General features: G+C 49.9%; 1 protein-coding gene across 4 annotated transcripts in view; it reads left to right on the top strand.

Moving 5' to 3' along the window:
- The window catches only part of EEF2K (eukaryotic elongation factor 2 kinase), a 68,461-nt gene extending 53,268 nt beyond the window's left edge, over positions 1-15,193 (top strand). For all 4 annotated transcript variants that reach the window (XM_044234044.1, XM_044234043.1, XM_044234041.1 and 1 more), the window contains exons 13-18: positions 679-741; positions 2,021-2,155; positions 2,312-2,500; positions 6,357-6,481; positions 10,266-10,444; positions 11,975-15,193. In XM_044234044.1, the coding sequence (XP_044089979.1) occupies positions 679-741; positions 2,021-2,155; positions 2,312-2,500; positions 6,357-6,481; positions 10,266-10,444; positions 11,975-12,084 (801 nt within the window). In that variant the 3' untranslated portion in view covers positions 12,085-15,193. The remainder of the gene's footprint in view (positions 1-678; positions 742-2,020; positions 2,156-2,311; positions 2,501-6,356; positions 6,482-10,265; positions 10,445-11,974) is intronic.
- The last annotated feature ends 237 nt before the right edge of the window (positions 15,194-15,430 follow it).

The following is a 15,430-nucleotide window of genomic DNA, read 5'->3' as shown; positions in this document are numbered from 1 at the left end:
GTCATGTGGACCAGAAAGTTTAGTAAGGGGACAAGGAAGGGAATTAGGGTTGGAAATGTTGGGCTGCTCTTACGGCAGAGCTGGAACCTCTGGTTGCTGGGTCGGGATGGTGCGGAGTAGGCTCCCCAGCTTCCCACACGGTATTCCTCTGTCTCTCCGGCGGAGGACAGGTTTCCAGGGCCACCCCGCAGCATCCTGGGGAGGGGTGGCTATGGCAGTGTCTTTCATGTCGAGGTTTTGCCTTGTGCCAGAGTGGAGCCTAAGCCTTCACACTAGGCTTGCCGGAAACTCTTTGGTCTCAGTTTTCTTACTGCAAGTGAGACTGTCAGGGGAGCTTGGGTAAGAAGAAGGAGGTTGTCTTCCTGCTCGTCTGCCACAGTCCTGTGCCGCTGAGTCATTTCCATCTGTGCGCACAGAGAGGGTGAGGGCAAGGCTGTGGGCACACAGGCACAAGAGTCCTGCTTGTTACCCAGCATCCTCTCTGCTTGGCGCACATGAGTTCCAGCTGCCCTCCCTAGGGGACAGTCCTGTCCCTTAGGAGGAGGGTTCCTGGGAGGAGGGTCCCCTGGATGGGGAGGGCAGGGCTGTCCCCTGCGAGGTTTCCCCTGGCGGTGGGGTGGGGGCCGGTTCTTGGGAGGGAGCTGCTCTGTGGCTCACTGTCCCCTCCTCCTCCCTCAGGGCCACTCAAATGGTAACCGGAGGTACGAGTCAGACGAAGACAGCCTGGGCAGCTCCGGACGGGTAATGCGCCCCGAGACGTCCTTGTCGTGGCTGCGTGCTTGCCTTTTCCAGCCTCTTTTTCCCCAATCCTGTCACTCTTGCCTGCCCAGGCGCCTCACACACCAGCTGAAGGAAGATTTTGCAAAGAAACCAGTCGCCTTGGCATATACTTTTTGATCCCCTGACCTGGGCGGGCCCCCGGGGCATCTGTGGAGAGGAATAGAGAAGAGTAGACCAGCCCGTCCTGGAGGGTGGTTTATAAGGGCCACAGCTCACACGTCGAAGTTATGTCCGTGTGACGTCATAGCATTAGTTAATTTAGTTCTTGTAACCACCCAGAGAGACAGGCTGACGTTAATTCATCCCCGTTTTACATATGTGAAAACTGAGTTTTTTTTTTTTTTTTTTTTAAGATTTTATTTATTTATTTCACAGACAGATCACAGGTAGGCAGAGAGGCAGGCAGAGAGAGAGGAGGAAGCAGGCCCCCTGCTAAGCAGAGAGCCCGATGCGGGGCTCGATCCCAGGACCCTGGGATCATGACCTGAGCCGAAGGCAGAGGCTTAACCCACTGAGCCACCCAGGCGCCCCAGAAAACTGAGATCTTAAGCAGCTTCCCCCCCCCCCCCGTTAGCCAGCAAGTATCTCTACACAGATCACTTACACCGCACGGTATTTACCGCCTAGACAAGGTCTCAGGTTCAACCTGAGTAGGGGGTTCAGCCGTGGGGCTGTGGACGATCGGGGCAGGCCCTTCTTTGTCACGGGGGCGCCTGTGCCCTGCAGGGTGTTCATTGCACACGGACACGCCGCTGCCTGGCTCTGTCCTATGCAGACCTTCGGAAGAGAGTGTCTAGCTGGGGGCATGATGTGTTTCCAAACCCATTCCCCAGAGCATCGTGTGAGTGCACAGAGGCAAGCAGAGTGGATTTGTGGCAGGGCCTGAAGTCAGACTTTTCTGGTGCATTGTATCGGTCACAGCCCAGCGGGGCGGCTTAGGGTCCAACCTCCCCAACCAGACCCTGCTTGATAAATGAAGGGGAGACGCTTTGAACGGCCGCAGTGTGTCTGCTGGCATTTGTGCCGTGATACTCCCTCGACGCCCATAAATTGGCAGGATTTGAGGGATTAGAAATGGAGCCGTGTTTGTCCAAGAAAATTTGACACCTTAAGGGTTTGCTGCCTTGCCTCTTGCCAGCCAGGCTCGTGCGGTAGGAGCAGCCGACCGGTGGGCATGGCCCCTGCGTCCCCGCCTCTCATTCCTTGACCTATAAACCTCCAGCCCTGTTCTCTCCTGCAGGTCTGTGTGGACAAGTGGAATCTCCTTAACCCCTCCCGCCTCCACCTGCCGAGGCCTTCCGCTGTGGCCCTGGAAGTGCAGAGGCTTAATGGTCTGGACCTTGAGAAGAAAATCGGGAAGTCCATTCTAGGGAAGGTACCAGCGATGCCTGTCTCGGAGCCCTCTTGCCACTGACCCAGAGCCCAGCCCATGCTTCTGCCCCGCTAATCTCTTCCTCCTGCAGGCTGGCTGGGCGGCCCCGGGGGTGCAGCGGCCCAGGCAGCCGGGCCAACACCCAAGTCTGTGCGGCAGGTGCATCTGGCCATGGCGCGCTACCACGAGGGCGGGCGCTTCTGCGAGAAGGACGAGGAGTGGGACCGCGAGTCAGCCGTCTTCCACCTGGAGCATGCAGCCGAGCTGGGCGAGCTGGAGGCCATTGTGGGTCTGGGGCTCATGTGCTGCCAGCTGCCCCACCACATCCTGGCTGATGTCTCTCTGAAGGTGGGGGTGGCAGGGACCCAGCCCTGGGCAGGGGGGGCGGCAGGGCGCTCGGTCATCATCCTCCCCACCCTGCAGGTCTGTGCATGCCCCAGAAACCTCTGAGCACCAGTTTGGGGTCAGGCAAAGCCGGTTAGTTGGAACTGGTGGAATTAGGCTCTGCCCCTGGAGAACAGGGGCAAGGTGACAGTTTCTAGGCAGTTAGGACCCTGTGTGAAGGGAGAAGCAGACGATACTGGGGGGAAGCAGGTGGAGAAGGGCCCCTGAGTGAGTGTCGCGGGGTCAGTGGAGGCTTCCTGGTAGCAGGTTTCTAGCTGTGTCCCCAACAGTGAGAACAGAGCCTGACACACGGTACGTACTCCGTGTACACTTGCAGAACAGATGAATAAGGTGACCTCTGAGTTAGACCTAAAAGCTGAGTGGGAGTCCTCCAGGCAGGAGGAGCAGAAGTGACAGACAGGACAGTCAGACGTGAGCAACTTCTTTTTTTTTTTTTTTTTTTTGAAGATTTTATTTATTTATTTGAGAGGGAGAGACAGTGAGAGAGAGCATGAGCGAGGAGAAGGTCAGAGAGCGAAGCAGACGCCCCATGGAGCTGGGAGCCTGATGTGGGACTCGATCCCGGGACTCCAGGATCACGCCCTGAGCCGGAGGCAGTCGCCCAACCAACTGCGCCACCCAGGCGTCCCAGATGTGAGCAACTTCTTTGCTGAACCAGATCAGAGTTTTAAATACTAATAGTTTGAATACTAATAGTTTAAATAAAATGAATCATTTAAATACTATTTTATTTTATTTTAATTAATTAATTTATTTTTGTTTTTAAGATTTTATCTATCTATTTGACAGATCACAAGTAGGCAGAGGCAGGCAGAGAAAGGGAGATGCAGGCTCCCCGCTGATCAGAGAGCCCGATGCGGGGCTTGATCCCAGAACCCTGAGATCATGACCTGAGCCGAAGGCAGAGGCCTAGCCCACTGAGCCACCCAGGTGCCCCTTAAATACTATTTTAAATAGTCCCCATGTCATGATTACAGATGGGACATGCTTTTAAGTTTTATCTGCATTATCAATATTTTCTCCATCCCTTTCTTTTCATCAAAAAGAACAATCAGACTCTGATCTGTGGAGGGGCGCCTGGCTCAGTCAGTGGAGTGTGTGACACTTGATCTCGGGGTTTTGAGTTTGAGCCCCATGTTGGGTGTAGAGATTACTTGGAAATAAAATCTTTAAGCTGTGCCCGGGTGGCTCGGTTGGTTAGGCATCTGAGTAAGCAGTTAAGCGTTGATTTCAGCTCAGGTCATGATCTCAGGCTTGGGGGATGGAGCCCCGCTGTTGGCTCCATCCCCCAAGTAGGTGTGGAACCTACTTAAGATTCCCTCCTTCTCCCGCTGCCCGTCCTGAGCTCTCCCTTTTCTAAAATAAATAAAATCTTTCAAGGAAGAGAGTTCCTGATAATTCCAGTCGGCTGTCATAAGAGCACAGAGCTGGTTCTAGGGTACAGCTGCCTTTGGCCTGTATCCCCAGCGTCTGTCTCCGAGCCTGGCACAGAGCAGACACTCAGAAAGATCTGAGGCCCAAATAAAGTGATCTCAAAGCCCAGAATGAGCAGCTAGGACTGGGGGACATCTCCCGTGACCTCAGGCTGTTGAAACACACCACGCACTGGCAACCTTGTAGAAGGATTGAGAAGCCGTTTCAGTTTCCCCGCCGGTAGGCATCCCGATGGCCTGTCTCTGGTGAGCAGACGCTGGCACTTCCCCTAGCAGAAGTGGGGTTGGACAGAGCCTTGCGGTTAGGACTGGGAAGGCAGGCAGGAAGTGAACTCTGTCCCAGCAGGCTTATGGCTTAGCGACAGGCGTGAGCCCTGAGAAGCTGCTGTGTGTTCTTGAAAGCCAATCACCCACTTTATCCAGTGCCCCCCTTCTTTGGAACCTTTTTATTGTTGTTTTCTTGCTGAGACATTCATTTATTCCATACTTGCTTTTTGAGTCTCCTACGCTTGGCCCTGTCCTAGGTTCCCGCTCTCATGAAGCAAACTTTGCAGGTGGGGAAGGATGTAGTACAAACCATAGTTAACAAATAAAATCTTTCCAAAGAATTAAAAATAACTAGCCTTTATTGAGCACTTCCTGTGCTGAGCATTGTTCTAATACACTGGGGGAAAAAATAGGACAGAGCATGTGACAGAGCAGCCGCCGAATAGACGTCTTGTGTTAGGACACAGGTTCTGTCTACAGGGGAGGCAAAGAAACGTAGCCTTTAGTGGGTCAGCCACGTGCTGGCGAAAGTATGGTGGAGGAGGCTGCGTATGGGGGCAGTGGGTGGTCTTGAAGCCCCAGGGTTGAGAAGGGCCTCGTGAGCTGATATGAAGGTTTGGGATTTGTCTCAAAAGTGAGGTGAGAAGCCACAGAGCAGCTTTTGAACAGTACTGTGACCTTGACTTGGCCTTTAAAAGCATCTTGGGGGAGGGGCGCCTGGGTGGCTCAGTGGGTTAAAGCCTCTGCCTTCAGCTCAGGTCATGCTCCCAGGACTGGGATCGAGCCCCGCATCGGGCTCTCTGCTCAGCAGGGAGCCTGCTTCCTCCTCTCTCTCTGCCTGCCTCTCTGCCTACTTGTGATCTCTGTCTGTCAAATAAATAAAATCTTTAAAAAAAAAATCTTAAAAAAAAAAAAGCATTGTGGGGGAGCAGCAGGGAAGCAGGTGGGAATAGGCAGTGTGGGTGGGACTGGAACAGGGGGGCAGCCACACTGGGAAGCAGTTGGACAGCGTCTCCAAAGTCTAGGCTTAGAGTTCCATGTGACCCAGCAGTTCCCCTCCGAAGTATCTTCCCAAAAGAATAAAGACACATCTGCGTGAAAACCTGTAACAGATGTTCATAGCCACATTCTTCACAGTAGCCAAAGGGTTTAAACAAACCAGATGCCCACCAACTGTTGAATAAAATATGGTCTATCCATACAGTGGACTGTTAACATTTGGCCGTAAAAAGAACAAAGCACTGATACATTAAAAGCTTTATGCTAAGTTAAAGAAGCGAGTCACAGTAGACCAGGTAATGCGTGATTGCATTTATACAAAGTATCCAGAATAGAGAACTTTCTAGAGACAGAAAGTGTGCTAGTGTTTACTTAGGCCTGGGTGAGATGGGGCATTTGAGAGGTGACGGTGGAGGTGTTTTGTTTTGGTTTCTTCTTGGGCTGATGAAAATATTCTGAAATTGATAATGGTGATAGTTGCACATTCTGTGACTATACGAAAATCCACTGAATTGTGGGTTTAAATGGATGAATTGTACAGTATGCGAATTACATCTCCATAAAGCCGTTAAAAACTCTTAAAGTTAAAAAATAAATACATAGGGCATCTGGGTGGCTCAGTTGGTTAGGCAACTGCCTTCAGCTCAGGTCATGGTCCCAGGGTCCCCGGATCGAGTCCTGCATTGGGCTCGCAGCTCCACGGGGAGTCTGCTTCTCTCTCTGACTTTTCTCCCCTCTCATGCTCTCTCTTGCTGTCTCTCTCTAAATAAATAAAATCTTTAAAAAATAAATACATATACATAAAAATAAAAACTTTATATAATGGAAGCAGAGAGCCCTCCTGGAGAGAGGAGAACATGTGGTTCTCTAGAGGTGAGTGGGCCAAGCAGGGGCGTCTGGGTGGCTCAGTCGGTTAAACGTCTGCCTTCAGCTCAGGTCATGATCTCATGAGATCAAGTCCCTCATCACATTCCCCACTCAGTAGGGAACCTGCTTCTCCCTCTCTCTCTCTCTCTCTAAAATAAAATAGAGTGGGCTAAGCTCCTATTCTTCCTTGCCTTATCTCTGTCTCTCTTCCCCTCTTTGGTCTGTATTAACAGGATACAGAAGAGAATAAAACCAAAGGATTCGAATACTTACTGAAGGCAGCCGAAGCTGGCGACAGACAGTCCATGATCCTGGTGGCTCGGGCTTTTGACACGGGCCAGAACCTCAGCCCAGACAGGTACTGTGGCTGTCGCTCAGGTAGTGCTGGTGGGATCTTGGGCTGCAGGTGGGGGTTTCCCCTCAGTATCAGCACAGACCCGGGTTCTGGGCTTGGCTCCCCCATTCCCAGTCTCTTGCTGGGGGTAAGTCATTTCTCCTCTCTGATCTCAGCCTCTTCCTGGTATGAAATGGGAATAATTAACCTGTGTCCCAGGTGGTTGTGGGAGGGTTAATTGAGAGATGCCTGTAATTCCCAATGGGCATGGCCGATAGCAGGAGATAAATGACGGGCCTCTTAGCCACTGTGCGAAGAAAGGATTTGCTTTTGCACCAGAATAGTTGTTCCTAAATGATAGGATTAAGGGTGGTTATAGTTTCCTCTTTCTAACTTTTATTTTTACTTATTATTTTTTATGTTTTTAAAGAATACTTTTATTTTTATTTACTCTTTATTATTTTTTTGAGAAAGAGAGTGGGGAGGGGTTGCCGAGGGAGAGGGAAAGAGACTCTCGGACTTGCTGCTGAGCGTGGTGCCCAATGCAGGGCTTGACCCCTCAAGCCCTGCAATCATGACCTGAGCTGAAACCAAGAGTAGGCGCTTAACAGATCAAGCTACCCAGGCGTCCCTCTACTTTTATTTTTGTTTTTCACTTCGGAGAGAGAGAGGAAAGGGAGGAAGCTCTGGCTGTGGGTGATTCAGGCGTAGTGTGAGTTTCCAGAGTGGCTCTGAGTCCCCAGGAGGCTACGACTCGGGGGTTGCCAGCACTTTTCCAGTTGTGCCCTTGGGCTCAGGGGTCAGGACTGGTTTCTCCAGTGGGAGGAAGAAAGGGTGGCGCAGCTTCACCTCATCTCCTTGACTTAGCCAGTGGAAGTCCCCGAGGTTCCAACAGTGGAGATCGTTTGAAGGGATTGAACCGGTCAAGGCACCCATTGCCCAGCCCTGTGGCTCCCACTGGGTCACAGCCACCCCTGCTGTCCTTGGGAGTCCATGGCTTTCTGGACGGGAGCAGGGCAGGCATGTCCATTGTCTGCTCCTACAGGGTTGGAGCAGTCTGGAACCTCCCCTCTCTTTGGGTCAAGGTCTCATCTCCCCTCCCTGCCCACGGACGGTAGCGTGTCATATGCAGCTCTCCGTGTCTAAAATGTCTTGATACGTAGCATCCTTCCTGTTCTATGGATCCCACAGCCCCAAAACTGACCAGATAGCTACTGTGTGACAATAATGCCCCTTTTTACTCGGACCGTAGCTTCGTGTCTGAGTTTATCTCATTGAGAGTAAGAATCGTGTCCCCTGCCTCTCTAATCCCAGCGCTTGTCACGGGGCCTGGCTTAGTAGTTGGGTGAGTGAACCAGCATCTCTTGGACTCAGAGCGGGTCTTCTGAGCCCCGCTGTGTGGGTGACTCAACTAGGTCTGAGAAGGGAAGGGACTTGCCTGTGGTCACCTAGCTAGCAAGTGACAGGGCCAAATCTTGGGTTTTCTCCCTCCAGTGTACTGTGCACCAGCCGGCTTCTCAGTGGACTCTCAGCTCCACTGGCACGGAGAGGAGGTGAACAAAAAAGACATGCTGTGATTACGTCAGGTCCAATGCCAACATGTACGGTGCCCACTGAGCGCAGGGGGGAAGGCTGGCACAGGTGGGAGGGGCTGGAGGTGGGCATTGCAGATTTGTCTCTGAGGTCCTTAGGAAGGCTTTCCTCTGTGTGTTTTCTCCTCATGCCTTTTGTTTACTTTTTATTCAAGATGATAGTGTTTTGTTTTGTTTTTGATTTGTTAAGAACTTTTTTTTTAGATTTTATTTATTTATTTATTTGAGAGAGAGAGAGAGCGTGCGCACAAGCAGGGGGAGCAGAAGAGGGAGAGGGAGAGAGAGAAACAGACTCTCCACTTAAGCAGAGAGCCCGATGCGGGGCTCGATCCCAGGACCCAGAGATCATGACCTGAGCCCAAGGCAGAGGCTTAATTGATGAGCCCCCCAGGCTCCCCTGTTAAGAATTTTTTAATGTTAAAGCTATCAATTCTTAGGCATCTGCTTCTCTTTTAAAAAAAAAAAAATGTTTTTCAGGGCTGGTTGCCATCCCTGTGGGGGGAGGGGGGCCACATTTCTACTTGCTGGCCATCATTACTGGGTTTGGGGCAACTGGTTTTTAATATTCGTATAGTTGAATCTATCACGATTTTCTTTTCTAGCTTCTGCTATAGTCATTTTCTTATTCTTCTTCCTCATTCCAAGCAGTTCCAGCCTCTTCCATTCAGGGAGCGTTAATTAAGGGCCAGCTCTGGGTAAGGCAGGGCCCCATGTAGGCCCAAATTTGCTTTTCTGTGGTTTCAACCTTCTCAGAAGTTACCACTTAAGACGGGAAGGAAAAGTCCTTGGAAGTCCTGAGGCAGGGGGGGCAACCTGACCACTCAGGGTAGAGTGGGGTGGGGCGGGGGTGGGGCAGAGGTTAGTTCCTTTCTCCTCCTTCCCATGTAATGCATTTGGGGCTGTTCTGCTTTGCCCTTCACGTAGTGTGGTGGCTTCCAGTCCACTGCTAAAACCATAGTTTGTCAGGTATGTCACCGATCATTTTCAGATGGTTTGCCCTTTCTGTGAAATAAGATGGAATCGGCATTCTCCCCTGAACCCCATCCCAGCCAGCCACGTGGTTATGTTTATTCTTCGGCCTCCTTGAGGGAGGCTGAGCTATTTGCCAGGCCCCGAGAATGCAGCAGTAGACAAAACAAAGTTCCAGTCTTCTTGGAGCTTATGTTCTAGCCAGCAGAAACCATGATAAATGAGTGAAGAAGTAAACAGGAGAATTGCACATTGGGGTGGTTGTAGGAAATGAGGTGTTTGGGGATGATGCTTCCAAAGAGGTGACATAGGAACCGAGGTTGGGGGGATGGGGAGTCAGGTGTGGAAAGGCAGAGAAGGAACGCTCCAAGCGGAGGGAGCAGCAGGTGCAAAGGCCAAGGGGCAGATGGGGTCTCGCATGTTCAGGGAAGAGAAGGGGGCCCAGCCAGTCTCGCGTAGAGGAAGGTTAGTGGGAGTGAAGACGGGGGTGGCCCCTGGTGAGGTTTGAGGTAGGACCTTAGAGGAGAGGCCAGCAAGGCACTGGCACTGTGGCTCCTGGAACATTTCATGAGACCCACAGACTTTCTTATCTGCATCTTTCTTTGCTCTTTCCTGATGTGCTATAAATAGTTACTTACATAGTTAGTACACTCCAAGAAAAGAGCCCGCTGCCCTGTTTGCTCAGTATTTCGTGTTGTTCAGAGGTGGGTGGAACATGTCTGCCCTTGGTGGCTTGGCCGTTCTTGTGCTATAGTAGGAGAAAGAGTTGAGGGTAGAGGGGCAGAAGCAGAGAGAGAAGCCCGCTATTCTGGGGAGAGCTCCGGATTGTGCTGGAGGAGAGCCGGAGCTGGCCCCAGCACCGGCAGAGGCCTTGGCAAAAGGTCCCCCACCCACTTCGTCTCCTACTTGAGTCATAGGGCGGATTGGCTGATGTCCCAGCCACTGCTAATGCTAGCCCAGAATGTGACTTTGTACAAACTAGAAAAACAACCCCCCTCAACACATCTGTTGGAAAACTGTGTAATATACCAGTCTTGCTAGGGAAAGCTACTTGACTGCTGTCTTCATATGTAAATCTGCAGTACGAATGACAGCCTTTAGATGTGGTAGCATTGGGCACTGGGGGGTCATGAATCATAGGTCGTGGCCCCGCTGAGATCCCTGACGTGTCCCTCCTGCTGATGGACCTCCTCCCTCTTGCCTGTTGCCATGGTAACTTCTAACTTTTCCTTTCCATGTCCTGGAAGGTGCCAGGACTGGCCAGAGGCTCTGCACTGGTACAACACTGCCCTGGAGATGACGGACTGTGACGAGGGCGGGGAGTACGACGGGATGCAGGATGAGCCTCGGTACACGCTACTGGCCAGGGAGGCGGAGATGCTGTTCACTGGCGGCTGCGGGCTCGAGAAGGACCCACAGAGATCAGGTAGGGCCTGACTGGGCAGCCCCTGGTGGGGTGGGGGTGGGGGGGATCGAGCTGGGCCGGGAGGGATGTAATTCCTGCCTCAGTGGGAATTACAGCGAGACACAAGACTGAGTCTCATCTTTCATTGGAGAGGAGAGCGATTCCTACCGCTTTATGGAGCTGGTATGCGGATGAACACTTTTGTTTTAATGGTTACATATTAGGAGTTTGATACTTCTGCAGTTTTAAAAATTGAACGGACACTTTTATTACATAAAATTCACTATTTTTAAGTGTATGGTTCAGTGGCTTTCAGTATATTCGTCATGTGGTACAGCCATCACCACTATCTAATTTCAGAACATTTCTGTCACCTGTTAGTGGTGAGTCCCCGTTTCCCTGCTACCCCCATCCCTGGCAGCCACCAACTTATTGCCTGTCAGTATGAATTTACCTAGATGTTGCATATAAATGGGATCATACCCTACGTGGTCTTTTGTATCTGGCCTCTTTCACTCAGCATCATGTTTTCAGGGTTCACCCATATTGTAACATGCATCTGTACGTCATTCCTTTTTATTACCAAATGATATCCCAGCATACAGATACAGCGTGTTTTGTTTATCCACACATCTGTTGATCTGCACGTTATATATATATTTTTTTCTGTTACATAATAAACATACTGACCTCCTGATTCCATAGGATGAGCCTAAATTTAAAAGTTTGAAAGTTAAAAAAAAAAACTAAGCAAATAATAATGCAATTATTATAATGCAATTCTATAATCTATAATGCAATTCTATAATCCTTATGTGAAATTTCTAAATTCAGAAAACCAAGTGTTTTGGGGCGCCTGGGTGGCTCAGTGGGTTAAAGTCTCTGCCTTCGGCTCAGGTCATGATCCCAGGGTCCTGGGATCGAGCCCCATGTCGGGTTCTCTGCTCTGCAGGGAGCCTGCTTCCTCCTTTCTCTCTCTCTGCCTGCCTCTCTGCCTACTTGTGATCTTTGTCTGTCAAATAAATAAATAAAATCTTAAAAAAAAAAAATTAAAAAAAAAAAAAGAAAGAAAACCAAGTGTTTTTATACATGTTGCACAAATTTTCTTGGAAGTAAAACCTCTCCAGAACTGACACGAGGCTGTTCATAGTCTTTACTTCTTCTACTTTATTTCTCCCATGCATTCCTCCCAATTAGTCTTGTCAGAATCCCCAGCCTGATTCTCATTGGCTCAAATGGAACCCCCCACACACACCCCACCCCCTGAACCAATCACTGAACTCATGGAGATGGCTTATTCTGATTGGCTGTGCTTAAGTCTGGATGCCTGATTGGCTATGCAGAAGTCCGTAAGGCCTGGTGGGAATCGGAAGGGTGCTCTGATTGGCCAGGCTTGAATCACGTGCCCACGCGGGTTCTGTGAGCTGTAAAGGGATGAGGGGTAATTGAGGATGGCAGTTCCCAGGGAGGGGTCGGGGACGGGGTGAGGGGGGGGGAGACTGGCGGGAACAGCAGGCGGTTCACCTCTTTGTGCCCCACTTTGCTCTTCAGGCGACTTGTACACGCAGGCAGCCGAGGCAGCGATGGAAGCCATGAAGGGCCGGCTGGCCAACCAGTACTACCAGAAGGCGGAGGAGGCCTGGGCGCAGATGGAGGAGTAGCTTGCCCGGAAAATCCCGGCCGGCCAGCCCCCAGCAGAAGCGCTGAGACAGAAGGAAAAAAAGACTTACTGCCTTGCTGAGGGGGTGTTTGGAGGGGAGGGGCAGGTATTTTGAGTGTGTTGTAAATCAACTTTTGTATTTCGTTGTCTGACTCTTGAAAATGTCTTTGCTATTAGCGAAGACACTACAGCTGCCCCTTAGGGCAGCATCTTGGGGAGCGGGGGTTGAAAAAGCCCCCCCCCCCTTTTTTTTTTAATTTTTATTTTTTCATGAGCTATAAGAAAGTGCTTTTCTGCCGTGGGTTAAAAATAGGACTTTGGGCTTTGCTCGCTGGTGTTTTCAGGCTGAACTGAAATGAAATACCAGGCCCACAGAACTTGTCTCCTGAGCTGTGATGGGGAAGGTAGAGCTGCACCGTAGCTTTCCATGGGGTGTGGATTTTCATGACTTAGTGCGGAGCCCTACCTCTCAGAGCACTTGGGAGCACGCATGCCATCCTTCTGCGGATGTGCGATTGCTCAGTACCCAGGCCCCCTTCCGCTCTTGGCAAAGGCCTACACACACTGACCGTTCACTAATCTCCTCATTTAATTTTCTTCCCAAATGCAACTGATTTTCTGGAATACAGCCAAATTCCATTTTCAGCATGCATTTTACAGTGGGCTTTATAAAGCAGGTTTGACTTTTTTTGAATGCACACATTTACTACCTCTAACTTCTCCAGCTAGTGTAGAAGTGGGTGCACCTCAGATCTTGAACGTGTGAGGACAGCTGTTTGGAATTGGAGCCTTTCCTCCAAGCAGACATACATAACTTCCCATCTCAGTGGCAGCATCCACAGTGTTTAACCCAAGTATCTCTGTATAGTGCTCCTCTGTGGTTCCTTAGCATCTGACATTCTGACATTCCTATGTAGGCTCTGTTCCCCAGCCCCTGTCCTTCCATTTTCTGCTTGAAGCTGCACTGATTTTCTTGCAGATTGCAGCAGGATGATTTCAGCAGCAGCCCCTTGAGATTTGTCTAAAATGTTTGAGGATGAGAGGGCAAGAACTATAAACACTCATTAGTTCCAGTAGTTTCCCCAGGGCCAAGCTGAGGCTCTGTATTTAATGAGCTTTCCCTTGAAAAGGAGTAAGATTTAATATCAGTATGAGTTCAGCGTGTGTGTCAAGGCAAAGCGAGCACACTGCTTTGATCAAGCCCAAGTGCTGAAGCGGCCTCTCTTTCTGTGCTTAAGAATGAAAACAAAACAAAACAAAAGCAGAACGTGACATACAAACCCTTCTTATCTGTCCATTAAAACAGCTCTTTCAACACATTACTGTTAAGTGCTGTGGAGTCGTGAACCTGTGCCAGCATTTGAACCTTTGGTTCCAAAGTTCAGAGTGTGCACTAGAGGGGGAAAAAAATCAAGCAGGCTCAGAATTACCCTTGAAAAAAATCCTTTAGAACATCTGTAAATTCCAGTTTCCCTCATTTTTGTGTATGGATTCACCACACCCAGCTTTCTTTCCAAGTGGGGACTGATCACCCCTTTTTCATTTGCAGCCCATCAAGGGGGTTGGCTTACGTTAGGTTTTTCATTTGTGTGTTTTAAACCAGTGCATACAGTTAGTTAAATTGCGTACGGGAAATGTAAGTGAGAAATGGCTTGATTGTGACCTAACTTCTTACCTTCTGTAAAGGGCCAGGTAGTAAATAATCGTAGGCTTTGTAGGTCCTGGGGGTCTCTGTGGCAACTACTCAACCCTGCTATCGTAGGGAAGAAACACCCAGGGACAGTATGTAAATGAATGAGTTTGGCTGATGTTCCAGTAAAACTTTTCTTACCAAAACAGCCTGCCTAGGCAGTGGTTTGCCCACTCGGCTCTAAGCCTTGACTAGGGGGTTCCTGCAGTACACCCGGAAGTCAAAAGCAATACCAGTTTTTCAGCTCCCAGTGCTCAAAAACACAGTGCCTTGGCAGAGGAAGCCCTTGGAGATAAATGTGTGAGCAAACGGAGAGCCAGCCCTGGTCACAGCACCTGATCCGTGGCTCTGTGTCTTCCTCCCAGTTAATGATTTGTTATCCGCATTGGCTTCCAGTGTCATTCCTCCAGTTCCAACCCACGCACCTCCACGCCCTTAACTCAGCCAGCTTCTCTTCCAGGAGACTGGGAAGGCCTGGATAAAGAGCTTAGCAAATGCTTATTGAAGACCAGTGAGAGTCCAATGATCTGCATGATGCCCAGATTGATCTGAGCCGGTAGAAGAGCTTATCCCACCTTCAAAACCTAGTTTTGTGCCTGCTAAAGCTGGTGAGGGCATTCCCCTCCCACCCCCACAGATTCTGGACATGCAGAAACAAAAGACAACCCCAGGACATTCCAGCCCAACTGAGAAGACATCAGAGACTATCTTTAAGGGCAAGAACAGGTTCAGGATATCAGCAAAGTCTGGGATATGTCCTGTATCTGCCATACAGATGGAGAAACCAAGGTTTTGAAAGATAAATTCTCACAGTGACCCTGCTGGTTAGCAGCTAGCTACAGCTAGGATTTGAAAGCTGCTGTTACTTAGAGGATCCTGGGGGTAAAATTTAAAATTAGATTAGAGTGTAATGCCCCTTTCAGGTTTGCTGTAGGTTTTTTGTTTTGTTTTGTTTTTTTAAGCAGACTTTATGGATGTAAGGTGGGGGGGGGGGAATCTCAAACCCCTGGACATCTGAAAACCGCCCCCCTCTGCCTTCCCCTGAGGCACTGTGGGGATTCATCACCAAATGCAAACTTGGGGAACCAAGCCAGGTAAAGTGCCCTCCTTGCTATCTTAATGACTTCCTTTCATCCCAGCACATTTGTCTGTGGTACTGGACTTGCTTTACAAATGGACACATGTTTACAAAGGCATATGCAGCTTGTGTGGGGGAAAGAAGACAAAATATGCATTTTCTCTGCATGGATTTGTGCCTGTTACTCCTATTTCTACTCTCAAGGTAACCATTTAACCTAGTCAAGGTGGACCCTGGGTGGGGCCCAGGGGAGTGGCCTGTGTTACAGATTTATTTTTGCATATGTATTCAGTTCCATATGGTCTTTTCAAATAAAGTGGTTTCTTTGTTTTCCCTTTCAAATTCAAATGTCTCCTGGTAACAAGGGACAGACTGGATGAAGTAGCTGGTGGGGGGGCGGGGGTGGGGGAGACAGGCCCCACCTGAAAGGATTAGCTGGGATTCAGCTCCAAGTGATTGTCACCAAGGGAAGTGTGTGGGCACCATGTCGCCCCATTTCCCAGTCTTTCAAGAGCTGCTGAAATCGGATGTGTGAATGCAGGTTCTCCTGATTTTTAATATTTCTAATAAATTCTAATT

Source organism: Neovison vison, chromosome 14 (assembly GCF_020171115.1).
Source record: "Neovison vison isolate M4711 chromosome 14, ASM_NN_V1, whole genome shotgun sequence".
NCBI lineage: Eukaryota > Metazoa > Chordata > Mammalia > Carnivora > Mustelidae > Neogale > Neogale vison.
This window is presented reverse-complemented; position numbering and strand designations above follow the sequence as displayed.